Source organism: Penicillium solitum, assembly GCF_028829755.1.
Source record: "Penicillium solitum strain IBT 25940 chromosome Unknown utg000001l_segment0_segment0, whole genome shotgun sequence".
NCBI lineage: Eukaryota > Fungi > Ascomycota > Eurotiomycetes > Eurotiales > Aspergillaceae > Penicillium > Penicillium solitum.
This window is the reverse complement of record NW_027072121.1, coordinates 6,973,068-6,995,321: the sequence shown is the minus strand read 5'-3', so window position 1 is coordinate 6,995,321 and position 22,254 is coordinate 6,973,068. Positions and strand designations below refer to the sequence as shown.

At 49.5% G+C, this 22,254-nt stretch overlaps 10 protein-coding genes across 10 annotated transcripts; 3 read left to right on the top strand and 7 right to left on the bottom strand.

Annotated features, from left to right (window-relative positions):
- Window positions 1-64: 64 nt before the first annotated feature.
- On the bottom strand, window positions 65-1,108 carry rps21 (40S ribosomal protein eS21). Its single transcript, XM_040953427.2, has 3 exons — window positions 1,006-1,108; window positions 423-714; window positions 65-360 (listed from the first exon to the last, which is right to left on the bottom strand). The coding sequence occupies exons 1-2, from the start codon at window positions 1,035-1,037 to the stop codon at window positions 480-482; spliced, it is 267 nt and encodes an 88-aa protein (XP_040816145.1). The 5' UTR covers window positions 1,038-1,108; the 3' UTR covers window positions 65-360; window positions 423-479.
- A 194-nt stretch (window positions 1,109-1,302) lies between these two features.
- On the bottom strand, window positions 1,303-2,453 carry N7455_002655 (NUDIX hydrolase; the record flags this gene model as incomplete). The annotated part of the gene is made up of 3 exons (XM_040953262.2): window positions 1,303-1,910; window positions 1,965-2,317; window positions 2,401-2,453. 3 exons carry the CDS (start codon window positions 2,451-2,453, stop codon window positions 1,303-1,305), a joined length of 1,014 nt encoding a protein of 337 aa, XP_040816370.2.
- A 540-nt stretch (window positions 2,454-2,993) lies between these two features.
- N7455_002654 (putative IMP dehydrogenase) lies at window positions 2,994-4,891 on the bottom strand (the record flags this gene model as incomplete). Its single annotated transcript, XM_040953205.2, has 3 exons — window positions 2,994-4,135; window positions 4,337-4,645; window positions 4,702-4,891. The coding sequence occupies 3 exons, from the start codon at window positions 4,889-4,891 to the stop codon at window positions 2,994-2,996; spliced, it is 1,641 nt and encodes a 546-aa protein (XP_040816329.1).
- Window positions 4,892-5,623: 732 nt separating this feature from the next.
- Window positions 5,624-6,871, top strand: N7455_002653 (oxidoreductase, short-chain dehydrogenase/reductase family; the record flags this gene model as incomplete). Its single annotated transcript, XM_065604329.1, has 7 exons — window positions 5,624-5,694; window positions 5,747-5,866; window positions 5,919-6,119; window positions 6,176-6,340; window positions 6,394-6,537; window positions 6,597-6,751; window positions 6,834-6,871. 7 exons carry the CDS (start codon window positions 5,624-5,626, stop codon window positions 6,869-6,871), a joined length of 894 nt encoding a protein of 297 aa, XP_065462820.1.
- Window positions 6,872-6,972: 101 nt separating this feature from the next.
- On the bottom strand, window positions 6,973-7,434 carry N7455_002652 (DUF952 domain-containing protein; the record flags this gene model as incomplete). Its single annotated transcript, XM_040953413.2, has 2 exons — window positions 6,973-7,089; window positions 7,144-7,434. 2 exons carry the CDS (start codon window positions 7,432-7,434, stop codon window positions 6,973-6,975), a joined length of 408 nt encoding a protein of 135 aa, XP_040816345.1.
- Window positions 7,435-8,726: 1,292 nt separating this feature from the next.
- N7455_002651 (putative Ras GTPase activating protein) lies at window positions 8,727-14,207 on the top strand (the record flags this gene model as incomplete). The annotated part of the gene is made up of 2 exons (XM_040953398.2): window positions 8,727-13,263; window positions 13,318-14,207. The coding sequence occupies 2 exons, from the start codon at window positions 8,727-8,729 to the stop codon at window positions 14,205-14,207; spliced, it is 5,427 nt and encodes a 1,808-aa protein (XP_040816117.2).
- Window positions 14,208-14,729: 522 nt separating this feature from the next.
- N7455_002650 (ENTH domain-containing protein) lies at window positions 14,730-16,619 on the top strand (the record flags this gene model as incomplete). The annotated part of the gene is made up of 5 exons (XM_065604328.1): window positions 14,730-14,811; window positions 14,912-14,943; window positions 15,035-15,114; window positions 15,179-15,260; window positions 15,327-16,619. 5 exons carry the CDS (start codon window positions 14,730-14,732, stop codon window positions 16,617-16,619), a joined length of 1,569 nt encoding a protein of 522 aa, XP_065462819.1.
- Window positions 16,620-17,527: 908 nt separating this feature from the next.
- On the bottom strand, window positions 17,528-17,902 carry N7455_002649 (uncharacterized protein; the record flags this gene model as incomplete). The annotated part of the gene is made up of 2 exons (XM_065604327.1): window positions 17,528-17,773; window positions 17,819-17,902. The coding sequence occupies 2 exons, from the start codon at window positions 17,900-17,902 to the stop codon at window positions 17,528-17,530; spliced, it is 330 nt and encodes a 109-aa protein (XP_065462818.1).
- A 110-nt stretch (window positions 17,903-18,012) lies between these two features.
- Window positions 18,013-19,332, bottom strand: N7455_002648 (adaptor protein NBP2; the record flags this gene model as incomplete). Its single annotated transcript, XM_040953280.2, has 1 exon — window positions 18,013-19,332. The coding sequence occupies one exon, from the start codon at window positions 19,330-19,332 to the stop codon at window positions 18,013-18,015; it is 1,320 nt and encodes a 439-aa protein (XP_040816108.2).
- A 467-nt stretch (window positions 19,333-19,799) lies between these two features.
- Window positions 19,800-21,635, bottom strand: N7455_002647 (uncharacterized protein; the record flags this gene model as incomplete). The annotated part of the gene is made up of 3 exons (XM_040953446.2): window positions 19,800-19,959; window positions 20,125-20,185; window positions 20,597-21,635. The coding sequence occupies 3 exons, from the start codon at window positions 21,633-21,635 to the stop codon at window positions 19,800-19,802; spliced, it is 1,260 nt and encodes a 419-aa protein (XP_040816212.2).
- Window positions 21,636-22,254: the final 619 nt, after the last annotated feature.

The window sequence follows — 22,254 nt, the reverse complement described above, 5'->3', positions numbered from 1 at the left end:
GGAGGCCTTGATATGCCGAGAAGGGAAAGGAATAAGGAATAGGAAACAGACAGAGACTAAGAAATATATGAAAGGGATATCGTTTCGATTTTTAGGCATTGCTTTTTTTTGGCTTGTGCTTCATGAGGTTGGGTGGGAGTCTATCACAGAAAGAGAACAGGCGGGATTCGTAGAGAAAAAAAAACCTGACCCATTAAGTCGTCGATATTCCATTCATTTCGAGAGATAGGTAGGAAAACAGGAGTTTCTCAGAGGAGAAAAAGAAAAAAAATGAACTAAGGAACAGAACTATATCCCTTGCGTCCTTTTTTTGGTCTTGAAACCAACTCCCCGAACACGGACCATCAAGCCACGGTTCCTCTGCGACGAATTAGCCTTGGAACATGAAACATGCAGGATGTATGTAGACCATCATCACGTACCATCAAATCAACCCGTCAACACCACCCGGTAAAAAAAACCACATTGCTGCGGATGATTTAGCGCTGGCTGGAGGCGGCCCAGACGTTCTTGAGGTATCCATCACGCTGGGTCAGGCGGTTGAAGGAGTCATCGCTCTCGCCGCGGGCACGGATGAAGCCGCAAAGAGCGTAGGTCTGGTTCTCGCCGGTGTAGCGGCCGTTCTCGTCAACCTTGCCGACGGAGAGCTGGACGGAGGCGTGGTCGTTGGCCTTGATAATACGGTTGGTGGCGCTGCACTTGCGAGGCACGTAGCTGTTGAGAGGGAGATCATGTTAGTTGGCTATGTTCTTTTTTGGAGTTTTGCGAGTGAATGTGTTCCCCTCCAATACCCTGTGTGTCCTGGTTTTTTTCTGGTGGCTCGCCAACGATCGCAATCAAGCGGCGCTGTAGATTTTTTTTCAATCCTCGCACTCTCCGATTACATAGGGTCCATTTCTTTGGCTTGGGATCGAGGTGGGATTGCTGATTGTATGCGGCCACGCAGACACAGGGCACAGGGTATATTGGGGCTGGGAGAACGGGTGTAAATTCCATGGCACGTACAGATCGACGATCTCTCCCTTGTCGTTCTCCATTTTGGCGGGTTTGGTGTTGAGGTTTTGACGGGCGACGGTGAGGTTGGAGGTGGAGGGTTTTTCTGCCGCACATTAAATTGAAGACCTCAAATGATTTGTGTGGGTCATGTGACCCTTTATCGAGGGCTGGCGTGGCCGAAGTGGGGCAAGCGTGGCTTTAGTGGCAACCGTACTCGAGGCCGTGGCAATTTCAACTCTAATATTCATATCGATTGCTGGATACATCTATGTAGGGCTGGTTGTACTATGGGTAAATGTATGTATTTTACAGATTACTCTTTCCCCTTTCTTCCTGTAACACATCCTTCTTCCATCCCACAGCCACCTCTCGTGCACTTCCTTTTTTAAACCGCACAAGAACCACTCTTTCGGACTCGCCTCGCTTGGAAGACCCTTTCAGCTCAGGTCCGGGATCATTCAGACCTAACACGGATCGCCCATCGCTGGTCATGAGAAGCATTTTTGGAGATATGCATTTATCTGTCCATGGGGGAGACCCCGAATGGACGAACTCGACAAGCGCTTGACGACGCTTCTCCATCTCTTCCACAGAAGCATCTGCACGAGGCTCTCTGTCCAGGAATCCTGACACCAAATGCAAAAGAAGGAACTGTGGTGGGAATAGGATAATTTCTGCCTTTTGGGCACGACTAACCCACTCTGAGGCTGGAAGAAACTGTGCCTCCGTAACTTCGATTCCCCCATCGCTCGTTGGAATATGGTGCTCCTCGTGCTCACCCTCTGATGGGAGTTGGTCGAGGAGTTTCTTATCCACGTTGACAGGTAAAGGCAAGAAATACAGATACATCTGAGTGGTGTATCGCTTGGGGACATTGGTTGGCGTAACCCAACGAGTAAAGGGAATTAATTGACCTGTAGAGTCAGTGTGCTGCTTTCAAGTCTCAATTACACGAGCTAGGCACTTACCTATATCGGGCTCCGCATCGGCACTTTGCTGATTCAGCCATTCATCAAAGGTGGTCTTGTTCTGATGAATGAGTCGTCTGCCTGCCTCTCGGGTAGGCTCGTCGAAGGCAAGCATCTTCCCGGAGTTCCGGTCTTTAGCTAGGAGAATTCCACTCTCTTCGAAGAGTTCCCTTATCGCTGCACGTCGGTAACTAGGGGAATCGTCATGCCGTGCTAGGTCTTCGGGTGGTGGACATTCCCCATCTTGGCTGGATAGGTTGCCACCTGGAAAGACATGCGCAGAGGCAAAAGAGGTAGAGGTCTTCACGCGATGAAGAAGAAGAATCTCGTTCTTTGGAGATATCAGAAGTACGCTATATAATAGTTAGTTTTTACTATTCTTGGAATGTCTCCCTGTCGACATCACCAGTCATGTGGTCCCTTGCTGCTGGCTTACCTGGAACTAGGCCGGGGCACCGCGGGCTCACTATCACGTTTGGTGCTAGACATCTTCTGAGGATTAGAAGAAATTCTAGTCGTGTATTGTCTGAAACCAGATTTACTGCTCGGGCGCTGAAGTGACTGAACCGAGGCAATATGCGATGCACGAGATGTCCGAAAAACAAGACCAACGGCAAATCGATGACCCAATCGTTGTGATAAGTGACGAGAAATAGATCCTTGACAAAAAAAAGACATTGTGATCTCGAAGCCGTTCCTCGGCTTCTCAATATAGTAAAAGGCAAAGACCCGAGAGCCTAGGCAGTTCCTCGGTACCCCGCGTGTAGCTTAACCTCATCGAGCTTAGCCGAATGCAGCGCCATGTGCTTGGGCAACCTTCTACGAACCCTCTAAGTAACGTTTACTGTTGGAATAGATTGAGAGAAAAATAAAACGTGGATGCTCATTACCAGAAATGGCGTAAATCTTCAAATCGTAAACTCCTATCCTATACCCTTATTTTAATTTTCAAGGCCTCATCATCTATCGGGGTCACCCCGATAGATGTATTCACAAAAAGGTCCAGTCAACTCTTACAAAGCTTGGATCTTACGAGTAAAGCTTCTTGTCGTAGCTGTGGAGACCGTGAACGTTGCCCTCGGTCATAGCACTGGCACTGCGCATCTCGAAACGCACGGTGCCCTTGTTGACACCATCGTGCATATCGGTCAGGCTCTTAACACCAATGTCCTGCAGGGAGTGCTGGACACCGGCAATGAGGTAAGGAATGAACTTGGTGACGGATCCGCGGTCAAGGACGGAGCCAGCGACACCCTGGGCAACAAGGACACGGTCCTTCTCGGAGAAGTAGCGAGCAGTACCAGCGTTGCTGGCCTTGCTGTCCTTTCCGTCACCACCGGCCTTCTTATCCTCCATGGCGGCGATACTGCCCATGCCACGGTAGGCCTTGACGAGCTGGCCCTCGTTGCTGACGTAGTACTCACCGGGAGACTCGGTGGTACCGGCAAGGAGACCGCCCATCATGATAGTGCTGGCACCCATGGCAAGACCCTTGACGATGTGGCCGACGTTCTGGATACCACCATCGGCGATACAGGGAACACCGAAGCGAGCGGCGAAGGATGCAACGCTGCGCACGGAAGCAGCCTGGGGACGACCAACAGCCATGACCTCCTGGGTGATACAAGCACTACCGCTGCCCATGCCAATTCTCAGGCCATCGACACCGGCGGCAATCAAAGCAGCAGCCTGCTCACGGGTGACGACGTTACCACCGATAACGTCGATCTCGGGCATATTCTTCTTAATGTACTTGATCATCTCGATCTGGTACATAGAGTTACCCTGGCTAGAATCCAGAATAACAATGTCCAAGCCAGCCTCAACAAGAAGCTGGAGGCGCTTCTTGTCCTCCTCGCGAGTACCAATGGCAGCGGCAGCGATCAGCTGCTTGGAGTCGGGGAGCTTAGAAGCCAGAGGGTAGTGGAGGTTCTTCATCAGATCAGATCGGGAAAGCAGGGAGACGATGTTGCCGTTGGCATCGACAATGGGGAGCTTTCCCTTCTTGGACCGACGGAGGACTTCGTTGGCCTCGGCGAGGGTGGTGCCGGCGGGGGCAGTAACAAGATCCGTGGCCATGATGGCAGTCACGGGTTCGTTGAGATCAGTGTGGAACTGAATGTCACGCGAGGTAACCATTCCAACGAGCTTGGACTTGAGGGTTCCGTTCTCTATGTTCAAACATTAGCATTTGCTGCTGAAAGCTTATGTGAGGACAATATCCGAAATAGACAAATTGCTCAGATAAAATCTGGTTCTCTACAGTGCAACTTTCGTTGCTGCAGTGGAACGAAAGTTATAATTAAAAGAGGATGGTCATCATGCAAAGTGGGTGGGGTAGGTGCTGGGAAAAGTAGATGTGGGTATCTTACCAGTGACAGGGAAGCCACCGAAGCCCCACTTGGTCTTGAGGTCTTTGGCCTCACCAACGGTGGTCTTGGGGGAGATGACAACGGGGTCCAGGATGAAACCGTTCTCGTATCTCTTAACCTTGCGGACCATCTCCGCCTGATCCTCGGGGGAGCAGTTGTGGTGAATAACACCCAGACCACCGAGCAGAGCCATGTGGATAGCCATGTTGTGCTCGGTGACAGTGTCCATGGGGGAGGACAGAAGGGGAGCCTTCAGGGAGATACGCTTGGTAACAGGGGTATCCAGGGAGACATCGGAAGCGGGGAAGCCTGTATAGGTTAGAAAAATGCAAGATTTTTTTTATTTGCTGCGGGGTTCGGCTTACCGATGTAACCGGGCAGGATCAGGAAATCATTGTAGGTCAATGCACCGTGCTTGTCAGAGTCAAGCAGGGTATCCGCATCAAGGCCATCAAGGGTGGTGTAGGTATCCAAAACCTCCATGGCCTTGGCGTAGTCGGTGATCTCAGCCTTCATGGCGGCACCAGGTGCGGCGTCACCAGCGGTGATAGGCATGGTTAAAAGAAAGAGATGTTAAAATAACGAGTGAGACACGACCCGAGGGAAATCTTAATCAACAGAAAGAAACGTTCTGCTGATGGAGAAAGTCGAGCTTTCCCAAGGAAGAGAAAGAAGAAGAAAAAGGTCGAGCGAAAAATTGTTTCCTTTTCTCTTCCGTGCACGGCCAAGCCAGAAGGGAGCTTGTCTATTTCGGGTATAGCGTACTAGTTTTTTCACCGTTCGTTCTTCTTATTGGCTGGTAAACGAGATCTCCGGAGGCGGTGAGCTTGTTTATGCTTAGATATACATCGATGCAGGTACATCGGTACTACCATGTGGATGGTGTTAAGATTTCCTTTAATAAAATAATGTAACGTTGTTAGGTGTGATTGTAACGTGCATTCTTCTTGTGAAATATATTTTCCCAGTGAGCTGGGCATAAATATTGATTGCAACACAGCACAAATTTTTGATTTGGTAGTGATGATCCAATGTCAGTTGGCTGTAAGTACCAGGATGCCATTTTTAATCCTATATAAAGCCATGAACGAACAAAAATCCAGGTTTTATGACATGGTTGGCACTGCAACAGAACAGCAATCTCCCTAGTTACCGGCTTCAAGTCCCGTACGCCTCTGTAGCAGTATGACGACAGAATGATAGTAACAAATACAGCAAACACAGCCTTTTAAAGGCAGCAAAGCTTTATCCAATTCCCCTAGACACCATCTCACTTCTACTATCGATATGGAATCTTCTATGGGTAAACATGGCGCATTCAAGCCTGCACCGGCGGCACAGTCTCAGAACAAGCCGGGGTGAGCAATGGTTTTACCCGAGTGGAATACCTCTACTAAGATGATGTGCTAGGTTGGAGAGCATAATGACAGAGCCCAGTGAGTCGACCAAACTAGAGGGCCTTCACGGCTTTGCTGAATATGCGGGTTCTGGAAAGCTGAAGGGCAAAAACGCTCTAATCACTGGCGGAGAGTATGTGTAGCAAGTTCACAGGAACAAACTCACTCAGTTAATTATTTCTTAGTTCTGGGATTGGACGGTCAGTTGCTATTCTAATGGCCAGGGAGGGTGCAGATATTACTATCGTTTATTTGCCCTCAGAACAGCCAGACGCAGAGACAACCAAAAACTCTGTTGAGCAAGAGAAGAGGGCTTGCCTTCTTATCCCAGGTGATCTGAGAGATCGCAACCAGTGTCGTCGCGCAGTGGATGAGCATGTGAAGAAGTCAGCCTAGATTACTTTCCTGGTATTAATAAATGACTGACCACGAGAGTCTACAGATACGGCACGATCAATATACTTGTCAATAATGCGTCGAAACAGTACCTATATGCGGCGTTTGAGAACATCAACCTGGATAAGACCGAAGACATCTTCAGAACCAATATCGTCCAAATGATTGCGATGGCGAAGTTTGCTCTTCCTCATATGACACGAGGTGACTCGTGGGTGCTTTCTGTCTAACCTATATCATCGTATACTCACGCACTTGGTGCAGGATCATCAATACTTCTTCGGTTGTGACTTTTCGTGGCTCGGGTACCATGATTGATTATGCTGCGACCAAGGGAGCTATCATTGGTTTCACTAGGTCTTTGGGAACACACTTGATTCCCAAGGGTATTCGGGTCAATGCAGTCGCGTGAGGATCATGCATTCCTCTCCCTCTAAAGGTAGATACTGACTGGTCTCTAATTTCAGTCCAGGTGCAATCTATACGCCAATTCAAGTCGACACCCGAAATCCCGAACAGATGGAAGGATGGGGGCACAAGGCTGGCCTTGGCCGACCAGGTGAGCCTAGTGAGGTCGCAACAAGCTTCGTCTTCTTGGCTAGTGCGGATGCTTCTCTATATTGTGAGTGGTTAATATTACACAATTGCAAATTCCCACCGTTTTGTTTTATCGTGGCTAATATAGGATAACTATGCATGTGTAGATGGGCAAGTGCTGCACTGCTACCCGCTTGGTGACTAAATAGTGTTACAGTGGTATCTGCTGGTGGAAATATTGACGGAACATTATGCTGAACGTGTGCTTGCCATTGGTATCAAATTAAAGCTCAACGGAATATAAAATCAGTACAGAAGCCACGGCTTCCCTGCAGTGAGAGCCTTGTCCCATCCCTCGTCATTCTGCCAGATAGCAACACTCTCAATCTCCTCTCTGCCCAGTTTGAGTCCATTGTAGAGATGCTAGATTTTTTTTCTTTCAGCAATTTCAATTTTAGACGGACGTATACAACTTACTGGGAATAGTCCTTCGCCAGGTCGGGGACCAGACACTTTCCCGTCTGGGGACTCCCAGCGGATATCTTGGATCACGCGATGATACTCGATCCGCAATATATAGACAAGTGGTTCTTCCGTGAAGAATGCTTTCAATGTGCCTCCAACCTGATGCGCCATGGAGAGGTGGATGAAGCCATCGGCCTGGTCCAGTTCGCTTACCGTGAGCCGCTCAGGAATTGGCTCGCGGACTGGTGCGGTGGAAGGCACAATCTTGTAGATGTAGCGAGGTTGAGAAAGTAGCGAAGCCATAATAAAAGTGATGGAAAGAAGCAAGTTTATTCACTGAGTCAGTGTGTCAGTGGTGATATATCATAAGAACAGAAACAAGGTTTGTCAGGTGGTCTCATTTCCAAGGTTGTTGGCGGGGTCGGTTCAACCGGCAACTTCCCTTTCGAACGCGCTGGGCTTATTACGCCATTTCTTGGTTGCTTGTCTGTGTCCAACCCTACTTGTTCAAGTATACGAGGAAATTTAGAATATATTGAATTTGGTTTGTGAGTAGTATTGTCTGTAATGCTGGATTGATATAAAGATGCTTTTTGAATAGGCATTGCGGGAATATATCCCTGGAGAACGTGTAGAAGATAGGTCCCGAGGTCACCAAAAATTAGTTAACAATCTCCAATTATGTCTTAAATACTTCCCTCAGCTTTCAGCAAGCCTTCTTAGTTTATACCGAGTTTACTTTCCTTAGTATTTCATTGTTATAGCCCTGGAGATCCATGGATGTTTTGGAACAACGCAGATTTTGACATAAGATCAGAGTATGTATCGAGCACGATACTTTGGTGGAGAAAGGCCCCAAAAAGAGCCAAGTCCCTATCAGAAGCAATCAAAGCCTTATGGCACCAGCGAGCACGGAGTATGCATATGCATATCCGTTGGCAGTCTACAACGTACTTGGTGATCTAAGGTTGAGAACTGCCCAGGTGTGTTGGTCGCACGGGACTACGAGCCCACTTAAACCTGGGTAATCGCACAAGCCACTTTTGCCAAGACTGCTGGTATTCTGATACGTCCGATGTTGGGATTGAAAGGAATGTTCAGCATATCGAGCAATTTACCGTGAGGGACTTTTCCAATGTCAAAGAATTGAAAATGAGTAGTAAGTAACAGATCCATGTCCAATCTGTGACTTGTCGAGTAACACAATCTCTTAGTTCTTAACATCACGTGACTCAAGATCGACAAGCCACAATCACCTGATGGCGCCATACCCGATCTGGAGATTTGTTGTGCCCCCTGCGCCCACTTTGGGGAATCTTGGTCGCACTTGCACCCCCACCGTCAACAATTCCATCATCGGGGATCCACGAGCCCAGACCTTATTGACACAACTTACGCATCAGTTGATTGGATTTTCTTCGCAGCTAAGTCATGGGAGGTTGCCCTTGAATGCTATCCAATCTAGAACGTCTCTCTGGAAAAGGTCTTGGAGACCTTGTTTAACCCGCGCATTCCGCATCTACCACCGGAGCAGGGATGCGGTCAAAGGAGCGCGACATTTTTCAATCCAATTTCGCATACCGTCCTGAGATTAAATGATGTCGACTCAATTTCCATCCCTCAAGCGGGCCCAGACGGACCTTCCCTCGCAGTCCACCAGCCCATTACGACACGGGTCGACAGCGTCCACGAACTCGTCTGCATATTCCATCGCCTCAAGCTCGTTTGCGCCTAGTCGGACTAGTACCGTTTCCTCTAATGCATCGGCATCACACAATTTGGGTCACTTCCGAGGGAAGAGTGAGGCAAGCAGTATAAGCTCAGGAACGACTGTTACAGACGCAATGGAACGAGGAAATTGGTCGAATGCTGGTACAGCGTACGACAATATTCGCCGATCTCTCCGACCACTGCCACAAGCCCCTAATCCTTCATCCTCAACCGCGAATACTGGCGGGTACCGACATGCACGAAGCCAAACAATCAATGAACCACCCCCGTGGAAGGACTATCGACCCAGCACCCCCGAATCGCGTAATCTCCATCTTAAAGAAAATTTATCTCCGCGTGAAAATCTGTCTCCGCGTCACAAAACACACACCTACGAACCACAGAGCCCACCACCACCTACCTCTCCCCGCAACTGGTCTCCTGTGCCCGGAACATCGCGTCCTTCGTCTCCCCAAAAGACATTACCTCATGGTGCTCATCCCCCGCAGCTGACTGCTGCACTCTCCGCACCCGAACTTGAAACGTTGCAAAAATCATCCACGGGTCATCTCAGAACTCTCTCAAAGTTTGCACAGTCCGGTGAAAACGAATTCGGCGCGGCCGCAGCCTCTGTGGTGGGTTTACAAGGCAGACGACGACTTAAGCGAGCGGACTCGGTAGCCGGAAGAAATGGCGCAGTATCCCCCGAAAAACCGAAGGCGTCCTCATGGGCAGCCGGAAATTGGATGGACCAGCAGCGACAATTCATCCAAGCATACGAGTATTTGTGCCATATCGGAGAAGCCAAACAGTGGATTGAAGATGTAATTCAAAAGCAAATTCCGCCAATCGTTCAGCTGGAGGAAGGACTGCGAGACGGCGTCACTTTGGCGGAGGTGGTGCAAGCAATGTATGCGGGCAAAGCCCTCCGCATTTTCCGACACCCCAAGTTACAATATCGCCATTCCGACAACATCGCCTTGTTTTTCCGTTTCCTTGATGAGATTGAGTTGCCAGAATTGTTTCGATTCGAACTCATCGACTTGTATGAAAAGAAAAACATCCCCAAGGTCATACACTGCATTCACGCGTTGTCATGGTTGCTCTTCAAAAATGGCATGCTAGACTTCCGAATGGGTAACTTGGTTGGTCAGCTTGAGTTTGAACACCACGAACTTGAGAAAACCCAAAAAGGACTGGACAAGGCCGGTGTGAGCATGCCTAGCTTTGCAGGTATGGCTGCAAACTTTGGCGCGGAACCTGAACCAGAACCAGAGCCCGTTGAATCGGAGGAGGATCGTATTGATCGAGAGCTACACGAAAATGAAGCCTCAATCTGCGATTTCCAGGCTCAAGTCAGAGGAGCCATGATGCGTTTAAAGCTTGGCAACACGATGAACGATCTGTGGGACTTCGAACCCCTCCTCATTGAGCTACAGTCACGTCTGCGTGGAGATTGGGCACGGCAAATTAGTGAATACCGATTAAGCATGCTCCAGTTTGCGGTTGGACTGCAGGCTATTAGTCGAGGCTTCATTGTACGTCGCGGTGAACAAGGTGACAAGCAATGGCGACAATCTCAGGAAACAGATGTTCTGCAATTCCAGAGCCTGATTCGGGGCTCCAGGGCTCGCGCACAGGCTAGTCAGCTACAAACTCTTGCACGACGAGAAGAGTCTGGTATCAAGCAGATCCAGGCCGCGATAAGAGGTGCATTGCAACGCATGAATGTTGGTGACCAATACGAAGAGTCTCGACATGCTGAAAATGACGTGAGATCACTTCAAGCTTTCATTCGCGGTGCCTTGCAGCGAAAGCAGATGGAGGCTCGGTCTCAAGAGCTGAAACAAGTTGGCAGTTCCGTCAAGTCGCTCCAAGCTGCCATCCGTGGTACCTTACAACGACGAGAGATGAATGCTCAGTCTCAGGAGGTCCAGCAGGTTGGCAGTTCCGTCAAATCGCTTCAAGCTGCCATCCGCGGTACCTTGCAACGAAGACAAATGAATGCTCAGTCTCAGGAGGTCCAGCAGGTTGGCAGTTCCGTCAAATCGCTTCAAGCTGCCATCCGCGGTACCTTGCAACGAAGACAGATGAATGCTCACTCCCACGAGGTAAAACTAATTGAAACACCCGTGAAGTCGCTGCAGGCGGTAATTCGAGGGTCGATTGCCCGTCAAAACTTGTCTCAGATGAAGGTTCTGCTCAACAACGAAGCATCCCAAATTATCTGCATTCAATCAACTATCAGGTCTCTGATTGCTCGACAACGCCAAACTTTGCTGCTAGAGGCACTAGAAGAAACAGAAAATGAATGTGCTGCATTGCAAGCTATGGCGCGGGCCGCTGCTGTAAGAAAAAACACCTCAGCCATTCTTTCCGAGCTTGCGGAACATCTGTTGCCAGTGATCGACCTGCAGGCTATTCTCAGGGGACAGGCTTTGAGAGAATCATTGGATGTCCAGAGAACCGCATTGCTCGAGGAGGAACCCTCCATCTTGGAACTACAGTCCCGATCCCGTGGCGTCATCCACAGGAACTATCTACTTGCACAAAGGCATGAACTGGGGCAGCATGAACATGCCATTGTTGATCTGCAGGCCCTAGCTCGTGCTGCCATCTCACGAATGGAGGTGGGCGACATATTGTCTCAGCTTGAGGATAACGAGGAAGAAGTTGTTCAACTCCAATCTTTAAGTCGGGCAATGCTTGCGCGAGTTGAAGTTGGCGAGCTCCTGACCGATCTTGAGGTAGAGGAGGACTTTATCACAGACTTCCAAGCACGCATCAGAGGACAAATTGTATGCAACCGCTTTGAGGAAAGACGCCAGCATTATAATGAAAACATGGAGAAGGTGATCAAGGCCCAGAGTGTTATCCGAGCCCGCATCCAAGGTCAGGCTTATAAGAGCCTGACCAGCGGAAAGAATCCACCCGTTGGAACAGTCAAGGGTTTCGTGCACCTTCTCAACGACAGTGATTTCGACTTCGACGAAGAGATCGAGTTCGAGCGTCTGCGAAAGGCGGTTGTTCAACAAGTGCGACAAAACGAGCTTGCTGAACAGTACATCAGTCAACTTGATATCAAGATTGCCCTTCTTGTCAAGAACAAGATTACTCTGGATGAAGTCGTCAAGCATCAAAAGCACTTCGGTGGTCACATTGGCAACTTGCTATCAAACACCGAGATTTCTTCCAAGGATCCCTACGATCTGAAGGCCCTTAACAAGACCTCAAGGAAAAAGTTGGACCAGTATCAGGTGTTTTTCTTCCTTCTCCAAACCCAATCGCAGTACCTGGCTCGCTTGTTCCGGCGATTGCGCGAGCTCAACACTTCGGACAAGGAATATGAGCGGATCCGGCACTTGATGATGGGTCTCTTTGGATACTCCCAGAAACGACGCGAGGAGTATTATCTCATTAAGCTCCTGGCACGATCCGTCAAAGAGGACATTGAAAGCTTCACATCTCTTCCCGAATATTTGCGCTGTACCTCCTTCTGGAACAAGCTTTTCGCCTCATATGCCAAGTCATCACGCGATCGGAAGTTCATGCGCGAAGTCTTGGGGGTTGTCGTAAAGGAGTTTGTTATCGAAAACCCGGACCTTGACTTGGAGAGTGATCCCATTCAAATCTACCGTTCCGCAATCAACAACGAGGAGCTTCAGACCGGCCAACGAAGCCGCCGACAACCGGATCTTCCCAGAGAAGAAGCGATCAGAGACCCCGAAACCAGAGAGACGTTCATTCAGCATTTGCAGGATCTTCGTGACATTGTTGACCAATTATTCCTTGGCTTTGAGGACTCCCTGTACCGTATGCCATTCGGTATCAGATATCTCGCGCAGCAGATGTATCAAAACCTACTCCAGAGGTTCTCTGGTGAGGACCCTGGATTGATTCTTCAGACGGTCGGCCACTGGGTATGGAAAAATTACTTCCAGCCTGCTGTTCTCGAGCCAGAGAAGTACGGTGTGATCGATCGTGGCCTCACCCAAGAACAAAAGCGAAATCTTGGAGAAATATCGAAGGTCTTCGCTCAGATTGCATCTGGGAGACTCTTTGGAGCAGAGAACGTCTATCTGCAGCCGCTCAACAACTACATTGGAGACTCAATCCAGCGCCTAGGCCGTATCTGGGGTCAGATGATCTCAGTCCAGGATGCAGAGGCTTATTTCGACATTGATGAATTCAATGATCTCTATGCCAAGGCCAAGCCTACCCTGTACATTAAGATGTCTGACATCTTCTCGATTCACCAGCTGGTGGCGTCTGAGATTAACTATATGTGCCCCCACCCGGATGACTTCCTCAAGGAACTTGTGCGCGAACTTGGCAATGTCAAGAGTAACGAGAACGAATTGATGGGCGTCAGCTCTACCGAGATCAATCTCACATTGAATCCCAAGTTGGCCCAGGTTGAAGGTAAGGGATCGAAACAAGCCCCTACCTGTTTATTTTTCTAACTCTCCCTCCCAGACCCCGAAGCAGATGTTAAGACACTCTTTATGGAGACTAAGCGCTGCATCCTTTACATCATCCGAGTCCAAACTGGTGCCAACCTAATGGACGTCATGCTCAAGCCACCGACAGCCGAGGACGAGGAGCGGTGGCACACTTTGGTTCGGGAAGAACTGAGCAACAACAACCCTCGCCGAGGCGCTTACTCTGAAGCTAATAGCTTAATTGACATTAGTGCTATGAGCTATTCCGAGCTCAAGGGCATTGCACTCGAAAACATCCTTCGGCTTGAACAGAATGGCAAAATCAATCGTCACAACCATTATCAGGACTTGTTGAACGCCATCGCCATCGACATCCGTACTAAACATCGTCGGAGAATTCAGCGAGAGCGTGAACTGGAGGGTGCTCGGCTGACCTCTCAGAGGCTCAGCGGCCAAGCCGTCTACCTAGACCAGCAGCTCAAGACATACAACGATTACATTGAGCAGGCTATGATCACGTTACAGAACAAGAAAGGAAAGAAGCGATTCCTCATGCCGTTCACCAAGCAATGGGATCATCAACGAGAGCTGCAAAAATCCGGCAAGATATTCAAATTTGGATCCTACAAGTATTCTGCGCGCACTCTGGCGGACCGAGGTGTTCTGGTTGCCTGGAAGGGCTACGCCGAGCGGCAATGGGATCGAGTCGACTTGACCATCTCAAGTAACGAAGTTGGTGTATTCACCATTGACGGGAGCAGCGGTGTCATGATGATTCCCGGCGCCAACGCACAGGTACCGCTGGACGACTTGCTGCAGGCTCAGTTCAACAACACGCAATTCATGGACTTCTTTGACGGACAGATGCGAGTCAATGTTAACCTCTTCTTGCATTTGATCATGAAGAAGTTCTATAACGAGTGAGAGTCATGGCTTATGGACTTGATGAGGGATGAATTGCGTGCACATTCTTATTGATATTATTATTTTTCCTGTCTTCTTTTTTCTTTCTTTTTTCTTTTTTATTCTCTTTTCTTTTTGTTTAAGATACCATGGGTATTTTGTTGATTTCGATAGCGATAGCGTTCGGTCTATACGGGCGAATAACATGTACACAGTATGATACCATTCAGTATCAATTGTAAAACAATTCAAATTTCCAGAAAACTCTTCAAGTAAAAAAATAGAATTTATGTAGAACAGTCGTTTATTGTAGCCATTGGAAGTATACAAGGCTTGGTCAGGGGTTGCCACGTGACGTGGCGCATTCAATCGGGTTGCCAGCTGGAAACCGGGCATCTTCCCCCCTCCAACTGTCCACGTTAGTCCTCAGGGATTTCTGATTCTTTCTGTGCTAGGCTTCCAATTGCCTGTGCTGCTATTATCTCTTTTACTAGGTCCTCGTTTCCCCATATTTGTCCTGACGACTAGCAGTCACCCCTCGCCATGGATTTCTCCAACCTCAAAGACCAGGTCAGCAACATGTCCTTGTATGACCTCAAGGCCGGTGTTCGCAAGGTGCAGAATGGTAAGTTTGAATTCCGCTTGGTCCGAGTGCGTTGTGAACAAAGTCGAACTAGCTTGCATGCATCTTACAATCTGCGGGAACTGATTTGATTCCGTCATAGCTGTCATGAACTATACCGAGATGGAATCCAAGGTTCGTACGCAATCGCCTCTGCGCGAACCAACATGGCCTTTCGCAGGGTGAAGATGAGGAGATTATGCGATCCAACGCTTACACAAGTCAGGTCCGGGAAGCTACAAACAATGAACCCTGGGGTGCCTCGACCACGTTGATGCAGGATATTGCCAATGGAACGCATAGCTAGTCAGTCCACCTTGCCCGATCTTACCCACACCAATGCGCATGCGCTAACCTTCCGTTACTACAGCCAATTACTCAATGAGATCATGCCCCTTATCTACAAGCGATTCACCGACAAGGCTGCAGAGGAATGGCGACAGATCTACAAGGTAAGAGAAGCATGGTTATTTATGCGGATGTGCTATGACTAACGCTATTTCCCCTCCAATTTATAGAGTCTCCAGCTCCTTGAATTCCTTGTCAAGAACGGTTCCGAACGAGTCGTCGATGATGCACGATCCCACATGTCGTTGATTCGGATGCTCCGGCAGTTCCACTACATTGATATGAACGGCAAGGACCAGGGTATCAATGTGCGCAACCGGTCGTCCGAGCTGGTGAAATTGCTGGGCGATGTGGATCAGATTCGGACCGAAAGAAAGAAGGCCAAGAACAACCGCAACAAGTTCAGTGGTTTCGAAGGTGGCATGGGTGCCGGATCAGGCATGTCTAGCTCGGGCTCGGGCCGTTATGGAGGCTTTGGTAGCGAGAGTATGGGGTACGGTGGATACAGCGGAGGTGTCTACGGTGACGGCGGTGGCTTTGGTGGGGAATCTGGCGGGCAAGCTGGCGTTGATTTCCAGGACACCGGACGCCGGCCCAACCGCTTCGACGAGTATGACGAGTATGACGAGGGAGATGCTCCCGCGCGCCCGCGTGAGCCTGCCGCCCGGGCGAAGCCCCAAGCAAAGAAGTCCGAGCCGGCTCCTGCGCCTGTCGCGGACCTCTTCGACTTTGGCGACGACGAGCCTGTTACTACCACAGCTTCCACCTCAGCTGGCAAGCAACCTGCCGGCAGTGCTCTCAACATACTAGACCCAACCCCGGCCGACGACGACGACTTCGACGACTTCCAGTCCGCAACCCCAGCTACCCAGCCTACCCAGTCGTCAAACCAGTTCGGCATCCCCCCTCCAGCTTCCACTGCCAGCACAAGTTCGAACACCCAATTCGTTGCACCTCAGCCAATCTCGGCCTCGCAGGGTGCCAACATCAACGGCCTAGTTGGCTTCAAATCGGCCACTCCTACTCCCTCTTCCAGCGGGATCCCCACTCCCCTTTCGCAGATGGCCCCGATGCAACAGCAGAAGCCCTCCGGCTACCAAGCTGCCACACCCAACTACTTCACCTCTGTCAACGTGCCCCAACATTCTGGATCCTCTCACGGTGCCACCCCCTCCATGTCCTCCGTGGCTTCCCCCACCACAGCGAACAAGCCAGCTTCAGCAGCAGCAAAGAAGCCCTCGGGCGACGCCTTCGGCTCGCTGTGGTCGACCGCCAGCGCCAGCGCCGGCATCCAGAAATCCAACACCGGCACAAACAAGGGCCCCAACCTTGCCAGCATGGCCAAGGAAAAAGCTAGCGCCGGCATCTGGGGCGCCCCAGCTCCCTCCAGCACCTCCTCCACGCCCAACCAGCCCCAGCACAAGCAACAGTCTAGCTCTGCTTTTGATGATTTGCTTGGTTAATCAGCTAGCAAAGCAACTCGTTATCCCTTTTCTTCTTCCCCCGCTGAGTCCATGCTCGCTTCTTACATTTGCGATATGTGGCCATGATTTTAGCATTCAGAATTCCAGATTTGACTACGTCTTTTTTTTATTTCTTCTTCCTTCTGCTGTTTTTGTATACTCCATTCCATTCCCATTTGTTTTCTTCTCCAGTTGGTTCCCTAGGTATATCTGCACTATAGCAGAGCAGGCAGCGAAATCTTTTGCTTTTATCTTACTTCGCGTAAAAAAAAGTGTGTTGTCCTCCACGATTCTCTTCTATACGTGTCCCAAGTGCCGGACATGTCTGATCTCCGCATATTGGGTGTTTTGCTAGTGGCGCTGAAAAGCAAACTGTCCATATCTCACCGAAGAATGATACAGAGATGTGCTTTGTTCGTCAGCAGTACGGCGATATTGAGACATACATTAGGGCTTCTTCTTTGCTCATACTTGTATGTTGTTTATGGTCTACTCCCTACTCTCCCTTACTCGACCCTGGATCTGACCTCTATGCGGCCTTGTGGTGTGTTTTTGTGTGGTATTTTTTGGATGTATTTTTTGGATGTATATGGAGGCGCTAAAAAAAAAACATAAACTGCACATATGTGCAGAGGACCTTTCCATATATAACTAGGGATACATCTTATGATAAGTGGTAATTGAATAGATTTGAATCGGCATTATGCTGATGCTCATTGATGCTGGTATAACGGCTGCGCTGAAGGGAACTAAATACAGGAGAGGGAGGACGGACGATAGGGGGTAATAAGAGACATGGTGGGAAGACAGAACAGATAAGGCGACAATATGGCGAAAGACTTGGGGTATGTAGTAAGAGGATTCTCAACCCTCTCCAATCCCAGGTTATGTTTCCCCGATGTGTATGATTAGAAGACATGAATTGGAATCGTGAAGGAGAGATGATATACGTTAATAAAGAGGAACTTGCGGTAATGATTCATCGCGGGAAGATGGGTTGAACATGAGGGTAGAAAGAAAGAGGAGGGTTTATAATCTGACGAAAGCGTCCGAAGAGAAGGGTGAAAGAAAAAGAAAAAGACCTCTAGAGATGGAGCTCTGGAAAGGTCTCGGAGATTGGGTGGTTCGGGGTTGGCGGGTGATCCATCAAGGTGCTGGTTGAGTGTTCATCGACGAAACAACTCATATAGCGAGCCAACTATATATGTTTCATATCTGAAATATTCCAAGTCACAGGAAAGTGGAGGGTGCCAAGCTTTGGTTATCGGCTGTCGGAGTTTCATGGCGGGTTGCAACTTGAAACAGACAAGCCATCTCTCCAAATGATTCGTGCACGGAGCACCGCCAAGGTTTTGTATGGAACAAAGCCATTCAGGGCTAATGTTCGATTGGATCAGGTTTTGTTCACCGTACTAGAGCGCTTATCGGCGTCCTCCGCCGCTTTACCAGTCGGGATCTTAGTATCCGACACAGGTTGAGATGCATCTGCGTCTTCCGTTGAGGCTGCAGCTGGGGTATTGCCGTTGCCGTTGCCATTGGTGGCTTTGTTTTCAGACTGGGCGTTCGCGTCAGAGGAAGGCTGCTGCTCTACCTGGGTAGGTGTAGATATTTGGTCAGACTCGGTGGAGCCTAAATTGACATCTGCAGTCCCGGTGACCTCAGGATTCGGTTCCCCGTTCAACGACGTCAAACCTCCTTCGATGTCTCGCAGAAGACGCACAAACTCCTCCGGGACAAGGCCATTCTCCCCTGTCTTGGGATCTTCTGCAACTAGCCAACCCTGACCATGCCGGTATGAAACATAAATCACCTGGCCCTCGGTAAGAGGCAGTTCATTCTCATGCTCTCGTGTGAAGTCAAAGAGTGCAACAGCTTTTCCATGCATCTCTTCATCCGGGCAGCCAACGGCAAACTGATAGTCTCTAGAGTATCGGTTTCCACCAGGGATTTCATCTTCGGACTCAAAGCCAGGGTCATGTTCATAGCCCGGCTGGCCGCCTGGGGCGCTGTATCCCATGATTGAATAGCGCCCTTCATTTGCGGGATATGTCACATACTCACCGCCTGGCCCATCATCTGACGTGTCACCATCATTTACATAATAAGTCTCACTGCCATCAGCGTTAATGCCAACGAGCATTCCGCGATCATTGCTAACCGCCTGGCCAGTTCCAGACATGACCCTCTCATCTACAAGACCATTTATGTCAGAAGACTTCTTGCGATGACGCGAGGTCACAACTGGGCTATGCAGGTCTTCATCCTCGCTGTATGGTGGTCCATCCCCAAAGGACATGGCTGGCAACTGTTGATGGACATGGCTAATCTGAGGTTCTGTGCTCGATTGGCCTGTTGACCATCCCCGCGATATATCCCACGAAGGCGGTGGATCGGAGAGGCGTCGATGTTCACTTGCCGGTGTGGAGACCCCGGAGGCACGAGGAGGGGGAGGCCCGTAATGGAGGGGGTGGGTGGACGGATAGGCGAAGTCTCGCACAAGAGCATATGGAAGGCTGGTATGGAAAATGGGGAAGACATGGGAGCCTGGGCGCGAACGATTTTGCGATGCAAGCGAGACATTGGAATAGGTGGAGAGCCGATCCTTCGGATGCGTCGATGATCGTTTCACTGTCCCATCGGTGAGGATGGGTGGCAGCACTGAGAGATTGTTTGTGGACAGAATATTCTGCGATGATGTGGGAGAGGACATCATGGTTGACATAGAGAAAGACCCAGAATTGGGTTCAGAATGAGGAATACGGGGCGGATCTCAGAAAAGGAAATGTGGGGTTGTTCATCGGTCGCGTGGTTTGCGATCTAGTTTCGCATTGCGATTGACGTAGTCCAAGTTATTGTAGTTTGTAGTTGCAAGCAGCGGGTGTTCCTTCGGTTCGAACAAGGGAGGTATATCCTGTGAGCGGAGATCGAGGAGATACTGGGTTCAGGTACGATATAGCAAGCGCCAAAGTCGTAAGGGGCCAAAAACGATTTTAGGTCCGTGTGGTTCAAACAAGGGGCAGCCCTTGAATGTCAAGCTTTTCGAGCCAAAAAAAAAAAAGGATGTTTATCCCAAGGGGCTCCAGTGTGGTGGACGGTGAATGGGTGGGTAATCGGCAAACGACACGAGGGAGGGGGGCAAATGTGGTCCGAGTGGAACGCCGCACCGCGACGAGGAAGATATCACGATGAGAAGATGATATCAACGAGAAAAAGCCAGCGAGTTTGCAAGGGTTGCGTAGTAGAATATACGTTCAAAGTGGGATTGGCGAAACCGAGACCGTTGTTCCAGCCGTTTGTCCCGCGATCTCGAGGGTAGGGAATTGCTAAATATAGCAGAAAACTGCAGAAAGGGCCAATGTCAGATACAAATGTAACGGAGGCACAGCGCTTATGCGGGAAAGAATGTGCAGACCGCACGGTGACAAGGATTAGGTCAAGGCCACATGGGAAATGGGAAATTTGAGGAGAAATAGACTCGCGAGTGAATGCTCGGAGATTGCCATACCTGTCTAGGTTGTAGGTACCGGAGTAATGATCAGCGCGGTAGGTGGGTATGGGGATCGGGGCTGTTGATTGTTGGGACAATATGATTTATCCCGATGGACTGTAGCAAAGGAAGCAGCAGGAATCAGCCGATATGCAAGGCAGCCGCTCAAGAGTCACAGAGTTGGGCGTGTGTGAATGGGTGAAGCTTGAACCCGTCGACAATCACGTGCTACTTAACCTTAGCGTGTTTCAAGTCTGGTTTCGTCTATTCCTGTTTGGGACTGAAGGCTATATATGGAATTGTTCTACTTCAATGCCTTCAGGTTCATTTATGTATGTAGGGGCATCTGATACATTGATTCAGGTTACAAGGGGATAACTGGTAACTATATTACGATGGAACAAAAGGTTTGTCATTTCATTCAGATTTTTAGTCGCATTGTCCTATCTTGGATGTTTGGGTCTTTCAACCTCATTTTATGTGGGTTGACTCCCAGCCATAAATACAGTGCTGGTGCTGATTTCCCAATCTGTCACTGTGACTGTTTTAGGTTCAACTCCTGTCGCAGCTAACGATGTGACAAAAGTGGTCGGCTGAGAGGTTGGCTGAGAGGTCAGCTGAGAGGATGACTGAGAGGATGCCGGGGTGGATACCTGAGAAGATATCGCACCGCCGAGTGCATCAAGCTGCGAAGGGATTGCAGCATTGTTAAGATCTTGGTCTGTCTCATAGTCGCTCTTGATTGCCTGCTTGCCGACCTTGTTCACCAAGTCCACATCCATACAAGTTGTGTAGATCTCGGCCTTTCCATTTGGATATGTGGGATCGCCACCGGCAGCGGTGGGCCAGTCCCACACCCAATAGAGTGTGTAGGGCTTCCCACTGGGAGCATTGGAGGGCAGTTGAATATCCTGCTGACACCAGAGGTCTGTTCCCATCCGCGGGTCTGCTGTGTGGGTATACTTCGTTTGTCGAGTCTCTGAGATTTGCCCCGAATTGACCTGATAGCAACGGCCGTCGTCGTAGTTCTGCACTGACAGGAGCACACCCCGCCCATCACCTCCGGTGCCATCTTGGGTCCAGGCCCCATGGACATCAAGGAATTTCTCGCCGGTCTTGGGTTGTGTGGTGCCATATACGTAAACGGTTCCACGGTTGGCTGGCTTTCCGGGCTGGTTCTGGGGAAGTGTCACATGGCCGTTCTCCTGGTAGCGAAGGGCAATCGCCGCGCCAGCGCTAGCTTCAAGCCGAGGGCTTCCCTCTGACTGGGTTTGATCCTGCTGGGTGTCTTTGCACATTTTGTCGCTTGGCAGAATCTGAGTCACATTTGCTCTTGTATTGGGCGGAATCAAGTAGGTCATGGTAGTGTCGCTAAAGCCCGATGTCGTGCGCAAGTAGTTCCCTCGCGCATATCCCGGAGTGCCGACAAAGGTTCCATTTGGAGCAATGAGGGTGAGCTCTTCCACCCAGGAATGGGCTTGTGTTGGGGTGTATAGAGCAAGTAGCACTATCAATAGGATGATCAACATCGTGATAGTGGTTTTTGGATATGTAGGGTTCGAGGTCAAAGGGTGCAAAAATGAGGGTTTGTAGATTTGAAGAGGACGGCGGCCGGCGGCGTCAACTCGAGTAAGTATTGCAGTGTTTTCTTTCTTTGATCGTAAAAATATGGAACAGAGGTGAGGATGATAAAGAGGGAAGTGCCGTATTTATTGGGCGTAGAAGATTGAAGCGGCCAGGTCGAAGGCTGCAACAATGGGCTTTGTCGAGATGAATAGAATCATTGGGATGATTGACCTGTGACAATAGGTGTGAATAGACAATGGGTTGATTGTTGGTCTTTCACCGAAACACCCCCAGGCTGCAACAAAAATAAGGATAAGAATGGGTATGAAAAGGTTTCAAGGGAATATGTTACACATAAAGAAATCATTGTCTGACTTCGAGTCTTGTGCGTCTAATTGGAGAGACTCTGAACCTGATACCAAACCATCATCGTTACAATCAAAGCTGTTAATAGACTGAGATACAGGCCCAATGCCCTAACTTCTATACAAACCAGGAAATGATTGGGTGAGAAGGCTTTTCTCGGGAGATATTTAGAGTCACGGAGTATTTCGAGACATGCTTGGTTCCGCTCCTGGCGCG

Excerpts from the sequence above, each read along its gene's own strand:
- rps21 (XM_040953427.2), bottom strand. The coding sequence starts at position 1,037 with ATGGAGAACGACAAGGGAGAGATCGTCGATCT. Across the intron at positions 715-1,005 it reads AAGGGAGAGATCGTCGATCT|CTACGTGCCTCGCAAGTGCA; the intron begins GTACGTGCCATG and ends CCCTCTCAACAG.